The following is an 11,028-nucleotide window of genomic DNA, read 5'->3' on the forward strand; positions in this document are numbered from 1 at the left end:
ATATTCAGGAACAATTTTTTACAATTGATGTAACTGTTACCATAAGATACTCAAGGTGCATCCTAAGCATTTACACCATGAGGTTGACCTAACTTTGAGATAAAGTGAAAGCATTCATCCTTGTTACCTTGATGGGGTCGTTGTCATATGAAAAAGGGGTCCATATGGAGGGTACAATACTAATTCTTAAATTCTTATAGCCAAGAACATGTTTTTCTCAAGTTTCTCGGTGGGAGAATATCAGTTTGTCCTCTGTGTAAAGCTCTCAATTCAAGTTAGTCCAATTCATTTGAGTTATTTGTACTATAAGAATAAAGGTAAAATATCAATACAAAAAAAAAACGTAAAATATAGTAATAACTGTAAAAAAATAAAGTGTTTCAAATGAATGTTGTAAATTAAGAAAAATTCTATCCCAAATATTAACCTTAAAATAACATGTAATAAGATAAAGTACTATTTGGATTAGATTGAATGACTCGATTTTTCCGAGACATCCTTACATAGGTTCATTACTAGATTTATTTCTAGCGGCTTTTTTCCTAAAAGGGGTAAATATTTTTATTATTTTCCGACCGAAAATATATTTTAAAAAATTATTCAAAGGGATTGAGTCATAATAAATGTTATGATTTTTTATTTTTGTTAATTAAAGTCGTAAAATTATTTATAATTTAGTTATTTTTTTTTTATGATTTTGAAGTTGTAAGAATTTTTTATTTTATTTTTTGGTAACTTTGAAGTTGTAAACCACTTTTTTGTTTTTTATAAATGTTTAAGTTATTTATTTTTTAAATTTATAATTTTTTATGGTTTTTTATAATTTTTTAAAAATTATTTAAATGCATAATAAATAGTATTAACTTGATTTATTATTAGTATATTTTTATGATTTTATTTTATATGTTCTTAATTTTTTTAATATTTAATTATTTAAAACATGTTATATATTTTTAATATTATTTTATTTAAATATTTTTGTTTATTTAATTGATTTTTATTATATTTTTATTTTATTTTCATAACACTTCATCACTTAATAAAAAGACATCACTGATGGAGACTATTTTTTATAATCACAAATTCTTAAGGGACCAATTTTTCCAAAAAATAGTTTAGAAATCAAAAATTAAAAATCTCATATTTTTGAGGATTAAAAACTTAATTAACACTAAATTTTTTTATACTATTAAAAAGAATTCATCATTTTTTTTTGTATTTCAAAAGGTAAAAAGAATTATTAAAAGATGTGTTTATATTTTGAAGAATAATATGATATATTTTTATTAGCTAAAATTTATGGTATTAAACAAGATGAATATTTTTATTTCAAATTTAATTTAAAAAAATTATGGGACAACCTAAATTCATCAATTGATCAATTGAGGACTGCAAAAAAAAAAAAAAAAAACTTGACTTCTTATTAGTCAGAAAATTATAACACAATTTTTTATTCTACACACCAAGTATTTAAAAGATACACATATCTCAACTTATTTTTTATTATTCGAACTTTATCTATTATCTATTAGCCGCAACAAGTATATCATGTTATATATTTTGAATCCTTATAAAATTAATAATAATAAAAATTATATTAAGATAATTAATATTTTTTTAATAAATTTTATATGATTTTACTCTGTAATGTAATGTGCATTTCTAATGAAACGCAACCTTAATGTAAATAAAGAATAAATATTGTTGGTGACTGACACAGTTACAGTGATAGTAGTATAATTGTAAAGCGTGGCGAGAGAGTATAGTGAGTTGGGACAGCTGGTCCTTGGACAACAACGCAAGGCTTTTCCATTTCCATTCCATAAATAATGAGAGAAGAAAGGTATTTTGATTTTTATCTTTAATTAATTAAATTAGGTAGCAAATTAATAAATTATTAAAGCTAATATAAAATGTGGCCTCTTAAAAGTTATAATTGTGTTCTGGGGCCGTGAAACATTTCTATGGTGGAAATTGCTATGCTATGCTAAGCTAAGCTGGAAAGAAAAAAGGCCCTCTGAGTGAGTGAGAGTGTGTGGTTAAAGAGGAGAGGAAGAAGAGAAGAGGAGGCGGTGCGCACCTTAGCATGGATTCCTCTCCGTCATCTTCTCTCTCCTCTCTCGCTTCGTCCCCACGGCACCATCGTCCTCTCTCCAATTGAGAAAGGCACCGATTCCCATTCTCATTCTCACTCTGGCTGACATAAAGGCAACCCTTGCCTCTCTCTCTTCCATCGATTTCAATTTCTACGGCAACAGGAAAAGCAAGAAGAAGAAGGCCAGGCTCTGCTTTGGTTTCCGCCGCGTCAAAATGCTGTGGCTGATGAGATTCTCGGGCTTCTTCTCCGCCGCAATGCTCGTCATTCTCCTCTCCCCCTCCCTCCAATCCTTCCACCCCGCCGAAGCCATCCGCTCCTCCCACCATCTCGACGGCCTCCTCCGCCTCCCTCCGCCGCGCCTCTCCTTCCGCCCCGCCGCTCCATTCCGCAATGCCGCCGACGGTAAATGCGCCTCCTCCGTTCCCACCTCCGTCTGCGACCCCTCCCTCGTCCACGTGGCCATCACCCTCGACGTGGAGTACCTCCGCGGCTCCATCGCCGCCGTCCACTCCATCCTCCAACACTCCCAGTGCCCGGAGAACATCTTCTTCCACTTCCTCGTCTCCGAAACCAACCTCGAATCCCTCGTCAAATCCACCTTCCCGCAATTGAACTTCAAGGTCTATTACTTCGATCCAGAGATCGTCCGCAACCTGATCTCCACCTCCGTCAGACAAGCCCTCGAACAACCCCTCAACTACGCCAGAAATTACCTCGCTGACCTCCTCGAACCCTGCGTCGAGAGGGTTATATACCTCGACTCCGATCTGGTTCTCGTCGACGACATTGCCAAGCTCTGGAGCACCAGTCTAGGTTCTAGAACCATTGGCGCCCCCGAGTACTGCCACGCCAACTTCACCAAGTACTTCACCGCAGGGTTCTGGTCGGACATGCGCTTCGCCAGCGCGTTCGCGGGGCGGAGGCCGTGCTATTTCAACACGGGCGTGATGGTCATAGATCTGGTGCGGTGGCGGAAAATCGGGTACAGCAAGAGGATAGAGAGGTGGATGGAGATTCAGAAGAACGATCGGATCTACGAGCTGGGTTCTTTGCCGCCGTTTCTGTTGGTGTTCGCGGGACGCGTGGCGCCAATTGAGCACAGGTGGAACCAGCATGGGTTGGGTGGCGATAACGTGAAGGGGAGTTGCCGGGACCTGCACGCTGGGCCTGTGAGCCTGTTGCATTGGTCCGGTAGTGGCAAGCCCTGGACAAGATTGGACTCCAAGCACCCCTGTCCTCTTGATGCACTTTGGGCTCCTTATGATTTGTACGGACACGCTCACTGATTAGCCTTTGCCTTCTCCCTGCTCGCCGGTAAATTCCCTTCTCTGTCACTTCTGTTCATTTAATTTAATTCTCATTCCGCCCAATTTTTATTTTTTCTTATTATTTTCTTCCCTCTTCTCTTCTCTTTACTATCAACAGACAGATCAGATATTTTACTTCACCCATTTTTATTAGTCTTCGTTACCCAGGCCATTTGTATTCTACAGTATCTTCTATTTTGTGCTTCGTGCTCTGGAAATAAATAAGATAATAAAATAAAGGAATGGGTGGATCTTCTATTTTCTTCTTGTACGTATTTCAAGTATGAACTAAGCTTATGCTTAACTTTCTGTATGGTGTAAAGTATATGGACATTAGGATATAATAATTGTGCTTTATTAAGAAATGCGTTAATTTAAATGAACCCTGCAAATGTAGTCACTTCTTAATAGTATTAATTTTGATTTTTTTTTATTTTTTTTTGTGTTAATGGCTGGTGTGGTATCTATCTGGATTATTATTGGGAATTTGGTCTTATTTCATGAATGAATTTGATTGTGTTCACCAGCCAAGCGGTACAAACCGAACTACGAATTTAGTACCTAGGTGAGTGAGGTAGGTGGGTTGCGGTAGCACATGTGCAAAAATTTTGTGTTTGTACTTCTAAATACTATTGTTCAAATAAATCACACAGTATGTGTTTGTATTGGGAAATTGGTACCGCAACTTGGCGCTGCTTGCTAATGTAAGCAAAGATGAGAATGAGAAGCTGAACTGTTGTGTTATGCATTCTGGTTCTAGATGTTATTTTTAGTTAATAATGTAACAAGGAGGAGGAGGAAGACACGTATATTGATGGGCAGCTACTTTAGTTGTACACGTTTACAGATAATAGAGAGAGAAGCCAAAATGAACAGCGAAGCTAGCTAGCTTAAGAAGTTTAAGATAGCCAAATGAGGCATGAAAAACAATCCAATGAGTATGTGGATTGCGTTGGCTCTCGCGGAATCTCTTTAGGCTAAGCAGTGCTTCGGTGGCAGCGGCGGAACACTTGTGAGCTATCGTACCCATACATACGGTCGCTCTCGCCCTCTCTCATTTTGTCCTTTTCGCCGCACTGCATATTTGCCAATTCTTGATTTCTCATCGATTTCCCCCCACAAATAAACTCAAGTGTCGATACTCTGGGTTAATGTTGTTTTATTTGAAAGATAAACACATTTAAAGAGTTAATTATTATGAGAGCTTAGGTAGGAGGTTGAACAAATCAAGTTCAATGGTTATGTTATGTGGGTTGACAGATCCTGATGTCACCGTTGCTTGTAGGTGTCTGCTTGATGAGAGGGTGCGGGGACCGATTTCTCTCACTCTCACACGTAGTCAGTTACTTGGACTCTTCTATGTAGTTCGGCCCTCCATGTGTTCGTTATGTGCTTTTTTAAATTTAATTTATTTCTTCAAATAGGTATTCGAGAACAGAATAGAAGAAGCCATTGTGAATAGTACATGTGATCGGTTAGAATGGAGGCTATCCTTTAATTGTTTCTTTTTTTTTTTTTTTGTCACAAATTGTATATGATTTAGATTAGGTTGTGAATAATCTATCCAAATTATGCATATGTGAGCAACGACGTTGGCTTTTAGCATTGCTACTCTAGCTGGGGCTATATATACTTGGATTATGAATTAAACTATGGAAAAAAAGTTCTATTGTCGGGTTTAAGATAATATACTACGATTAAGACGTAGCAACGAATGCTTGGGCGGGCCTATGATACATTGTATGGGCAAATGCTGAAAGTTCAATATTTTGATATTGACATATTTATTGCCACGATTATTATAATAAAAAATTGTGTAACTTTTTGTTTTTTTAATAAAGGTTAAATTACTTTTTTTTTGTTTTTTTACCATTCGTATCTTTTAGTAGTTTTGAAAGTAATTTTTTTAGTTCTTATAATTTATATTTGAATTTTCTTTTAATTTTTATAGTTTAATAGTGATATTTTTAATTCTTATAGTTCATATTTTAATTCTCTTTAGTTTTCATAATTTGGAAGTGATTTTTTTAGTCTTTATAATTTATATTTGAATTCCTTTTCAGTCTTTATTAAAAATATATATATATAAATAATTAACTACAAATTAGTTATAAATTATCTAATATTTTTTTATTATAAATTATTTTGTAATAAATTAGTTATCAATTATTTGTTAATGTTTGTGTAGTTAATTCTAATTGATAATATTATTTATATTTTGATGGTAAAGAAAATTAAAATACAAAATATAAGGATTAAAAAGATCATTTTTAAACTATAGAGACTAAGAGAATTTAAAAATAAATTATAAGGACTAAAAAAATTATTTTTAAACTACAGAAATTAAAATAATTAAAATGTAAATTATAGGAACTAAAAAGATCATTTTAAAATTATAAGGACTAAAATGTATAAATGATGACACTATAGGGACCGGAATTAAATTTTTAATAAATTTGATTTAATAGTATTTGTTTTGAGGGGAGTTAGAAATATGGAGACGGAGACGGAAGGCTGGGACAGAGATGAGGCGAAGCGAAAGACAGGGCAGGGGCAGCTAACGGCATAGCCTGGACTTCATTGCCTTGAAATTGATTATTTAGCTAAGTCGGAATTCTAGTTGAATTATTCGATTTCTAGATTTTATTATTTTATGTTTTTGTCTCTTAGCACTTGCAATGTCTTCATCTGAATGAAGCGTACTAAATTACTCTTTAAAAAACTGGTTGTCAGCGAGTGGGTAAAAGTAGTTAATTCATGTGGATGGAATTGGAACTTGATTCAGTTTTCAATACTAATACGCAGATCTTTTCATGAAGATTTATATTGCAAACCAGTTGAAGACAAATAAAACTAGCTCATTGTGTGCAAAACTTGCCCATAGCCAATTTGAATCAGCCGGTCTCATCTCCTCGTGGTATATTTGTTCTTGGTTTTGGTTTTCCTTTGTTCAGAAGTCATATCATAGGATGGTATCTAAATGGCAAATTAACAACGATACAAAATTAAAAACGTTATTTGGGCCCTTGGAAGAAGGATATATTTTACCTAGGCCTATTTCAAGTAGGTCCTTGTCTCAACGCTCAAGTTGGTGCCGAAGAAGGTTCCATCAATCATTACTTGCTCAGAATAAAATTAACAAATACTAATTAGGTAAGCTGTCGGTGATGGAACCTTGTTTTTTTGCGAGCACGCTTACAGAAGATCCTATTTTGTAATCTAAATTTCTTATAGCCTTACGGGTAATCCATAACTTCATACGCAATTATATATATGGAGAAAAAAAAAAAACTCGTTATTGATCATCTGTAATGCATATGAAGTCTACCAATTCTGTCCCTCTAAATGAGGTTACAAGGAAGGCAATTCAACAATCCTCCTAGCAATTCTCTAAAGTCTAAACCATTATCTTCATCTTGACGAGGATGCTTTAACCAATTTCTTTATGGAATGTTTAAAATAGTAAAACACTTAACTACAGGTACGATAATTAAAACCACAGAAAGGGAGTTTGTAAAAATGAGCAACTTTTTTTTATTTAAATAAATTTCTTGTTTTTATTTTTTGGTTACGCTCATGACATCAGGACTGAGTTGTTGGGGGATGACTTTTGTTATGCTATGTTTGAATGGAAAAAAAAATGTTTATTGGATGGATAAAGAAGAGAGAAAAAAAGAAATATAAAAATTTGTCCGTGCTTTATTTACATGGATGGAAAAAGTGAGTGTGAAAAAGAAAAGAATATGTATAAGATAGTTTTTTCTTTATGGTCCCACATGAAGAAAAAAAATCCCACTCTCCTGGTTTCTATGCATTACCAGATAAGTGAAAAGGGATTTTTTTTAATTAATCTCTATTTTATGTATTACTTTCCATCCCAGTTCAATATTAAAAAATTCACAGCCCCTAGGGTGTATACAAATTTTAAAAGGAAACAAAATAATAAATAAATATAAGGAGTAATATAATAAGGAAAACTAATTGTAACGAAAGAAAAAAAATTCATGAATGATTGACATTTAAGATAAAATAGTATTTTAGTTTGTAAAATACACAATATAAATATTTATTTTATATAACTAAATTTTAAAATAAATAAATAGTTTTGAATATATAAATTATATTATAATTAAATTTTATAACAAATAAATACTTTTGAATATACAAATTATATTCTAGATTTGTGATAAATTATTTATATTGTGATACAAATTTATTTTAAAATTTTGGCCATTTAAAAATTAATTTGAAAATAAATAAGATAGATTGAAAGATATAAGAGGTTAAAAATTTCTAAAAATGTTCTCGTTGAAGAATAATTCTTAAAAAAATTGTCGTTCAAGATAGTTACTATAATTTATGTAGAGAAATTGAATAATATAACTATAATTTGATAGAAAGAACTATCTTTAAAAAGGATAAATTAGAATAAAATTAAGGTTCAAGGTGTCTATTTATAAAAATGATAAAGTTTAAGGATCAATTAGAATAAAATTAAAATTTATGGTGTCTATTTAGAAATAAGATAAAGTTTAATTAAGGATAAATTTAAATAAAATTAAAGTTTAAAATATTTATTTATAAGAAAATAAAGTTTAAAGGAGTTAAACACTATTTTCCCTAACATTAACTATGATCTCGATTGTTTAATCTTTGGGTAAAGAAATTGAATTTAAGTTTGTGATCATAAAAGAATTACTTATTTTGAACTCTCATGGGAAAGAAGTTGGATACAAATAATGATCAATGAGTAACGATATATAACTATGCTATAATTTATATATATATATTTGACATTTATTTATTTATTTCATATTTTTTTACATTTTTCTTTCTTCTCTCCTTATCTCTTTTTGAGTGTCTATAATAACTTATAAGTGTTTATGCATAATTTTTCATGATCCATGTACACCAAGACTATGATAATTGACAAGTAACATGCATGATATCACAAAGCAAATATAAGAGATAGAGAGAAATCTGACGTGTAAATGTCAATGAAGTATTTATACATGTCCATATATACCGTATATTGTTGGAATTTTTAGTTTTTTAGTTCCTATTTTTTATATTATTCTTTTTGTTGTGATTTTGTGGGAAGTGAGTTTTTGTATATGATTTTTTTTGTCCAAATTCATTCATGTTTTGTTGAACTTTGTGATGGACAAAATTCTATAACCTCTTCAATAAAACACACCATCAAAAAATTTGAGCGGGAAAACTAAAATTATCAAAGCTGAGGAAGATTGATAGCAATGCCTCGAGATAGGTATCTCTGAAAATTATTTTTCTTCTCTATTTCTATTGTTTGATATGAATTTGTTGCTTTTGGTTCAAACTAATCTATGTATAAACTTTACATTTAGTATCAGAACTTGATTTGTCTTTACCTTGCTTCTGTTTTGGCACTCACATTGTTATTTTTTTTTGAGATATTAACACTTTATTTTTGAACGTTTTAATTCATATTAAGCTTGAAAATCATATTGGAATCAATTTTTTTTTATCTGTGATTTAAAATGATAATTTTGATTTTGTAAATGATTGAAAACCATCCGGTTTCCATTCGGGTTTGTGGGTCACAACCGGATCAAAATGAAAGGTTGAAGACAAATCAAAAGAGATTTTATTTTGTTCCATTTCGGTCGTTTTGATGCTACATGACGCGGGCCATTTTTTGGAATTACTTGTTGCTTTTTAGTGCCTCCATGTGGCTACTAGTTTTAATAATATTAAAATCGTACGGTACATAATTGACGTTGAAGGCCATGTTTACTTTGGCCAGCTCAATGTGGTTTCTTAAACCATTTAAAGGTTTAATAATTAAAAAAAAAACTTGTACGTTGTCTAGCCATATAAGTTTTATGTGAAATACCTTAATGTCTTTAATTAATAATTTAATACGTACACTTTTTACTAAATAATTAAATAACATATGCTAAACATTGTCTTCCCTATTCCTTTTTTAAGATAATACACACAATAAGTTTGAACAAGTGAGGATCTGAAAAACTAAAACTTTGAAGAGTAAAGAGGGTTGATAACACTTATTGGAGGTAGGTTCCTCTAACAATTATTTTTCTTCTCTGTTTTTCTTGTTTAGTCTAGATGTGTTGCTTATGGTTGGATATTGTATAGATGCTTATATTCTGGAACCACACACAATGGTTAAGATCCTAGAATCAGTCGCAGATGTGGTTTCAGAGTCTCAAGCGGTCATCATAACACGAAGGAAAGGAACAAAAGAGCAGCAAAGGAGAAAGTACGAAAGTATCCAAGAAATTTAGAAGCGTTCTTTGGATCCATTTGCAGCTAGAAACCATGGTGTGAGTTAATTTAGGGTGGCAGAGCAGGGGACCATAAAAATTCGGTGGTCCACCGAGGTTAATTCTTCTTATTTCTTGCATGATAGGAAGACCCACATGCATTGTATTTACATTTTACATGGTTCAAACCTCCCTCTCTAGACAAACACTGAAACACCTCAATATCACAACCCCTTGTTCACGTGGAACATACCTGTTTGTGTTGAAAAACACTTGTGTAAACTAAAATGGACTAGGGTTTGGGGTGCCCAAGAAAGGACTCCCTCCATTGAAAACGCTGTTGAGAGTGTTTGAATTTCTGCAGGTGCGTGCAGACCTTTACTTTTGATAGGTTTTTATGACAAAACATGAATGCTTTTGTCCATGGTTGGGCCAAAAGGCTGAAGTTAGCAGTTAATGGAGGAGGGTCCTTTCTGATGTAAATGCAGACCTTTCCTCACCCGTTTGCTGCAAAGTTTTAACTCCAACTATTCAATGTTGTTGATTTAATTTCCATATCTTTAATTTTGTTGTGTTGGCGCTTAGCACATATGAGGTTATGACTTTGGTTACAAGCTTGATGAAGTTGGATTCTTCTAAACACTATCTAAGGGGTGGATCCCTGTGCCCCTCCCCAAAAACAAAAAAACAAAAAGATTTCTTGTTCCTTGTTTATTATGTGTCACACACAAATTTGGGGTCATGGGGTCTTGTTTGCTATCTATTGATGTAACAGAGATAGGATGGAAGTATATAGTTCAGAAATCAATAGAAGATGAAGTGAAGGAGCTTACCAATGGGTGGAAACAAAAAACAGAAATCAAATATGCTATTTTTAAATTTTACTAATCTTTTTTGTGGTGTCTCTAAATAAACAAGGACAATGCTAGCTAGTGTCAGGAAAATAGAATGTTTTTATGTAAAAATACATAAACAATTTATTCTGATCTTGATTTTTAGTAAAAAAAATAAACAAACATATTGATGCAATTCTTTACCTATTTCTGTCCACACAGTTGTTAGCAGACTCGTTAAAAATAAGACAATTCTCTAATTAGGACTGGATAAAGCTTTGCATTGATTGTTAACATATATAGATTATGGAGATACAATTATAATTCTAATTTTAATTAGATAACAATGTTAAGAGTACCTAAGAATTTTTTTAAAAAAATTACAACAGAAAATATTATCATTTTAAAAATATTTTCGAGATATTATTATTCAATATGGAAGGAAAAGGAAAGGAGACATCAGACTTAAATTCCCAAAAATCACGTTTTTGTGTATTGCCACTTCCATTTTAGAAAAAAACAAA

The 11,028-nt window shown here is 32.3% G+C and overlaps 1 protein-coding gene and 1 long non-coding RNA gene across 6 annotated transcripts; both read left to right on the forward strand.

Moving 5' to 3' along the window:
* The first annotated feature begins 1,915 nt into the window (after nt 1-1,915).
* Nucleotides 1,916-6,838, forward strand: LOC100801272 (probable galacturonosyltransferase-like 7). Of its 5 annotated transcripts, none has more exons than XM_041010380.1 (2): nt 1,916-3,412; nt 6,211-6,838. In XM_041010380.1, exon 1 carries the CDS (start codon nt 2,311-2,313, stop codon nt 3,382-3,384), a length of 1,074 nt encoding a protein of 357 aa, XP_040866314.1. In that variant the 5' UTR covers nt 1,916-2,310; the 3' UTR covers nt 3,385-3,412; nt 6,211-6,838. The 5 variants fall into 5 exon arrangements, with proteins under 5 accessions (XP_040866314.1, XP_040866316.1, XP_006574539.1 ...); XM_041010382.1 differs by lacking the exon at nt 6,211-6,838 and adding an exon at nt 4,237-4,981; XM_006574476.4 differs by lacking the exon at nt 6,211-6,838 and adding an exon at nt 4,691-4,981.
* A 2,447-nt stretch (nt 6,839-9,285) lies between these two features.
* On the forward strand, nt 9,286-10,383 carry LOC106795216 (uncharacterized). Its single transcript, XR_001383629.2, has 2 exons — nt 9,286-9,461; nt 9,544-10,383. It is a non-coding gene; the product is annotated as an uncharacterized lncRNA (long non-coding RNA).
* Nucleotides 10,384-11,028: the final 645 nt, after the last annotated feature.

Source organism: Glycine max, chromosome 2, assembly GCF_000004515.6.
Source record: "Glycine max cultivar Williams 82 chromosome 2, Glycine_max_v4.0, whole genome shotgun sequence".
NCBI classification, from domain to species: domain Eukaryota; kingdom Viridiplantae; phylum Streptophyta; class Magnoliopsida; order Fabales; family Fabaceae; genus Glycine; species Glycine max.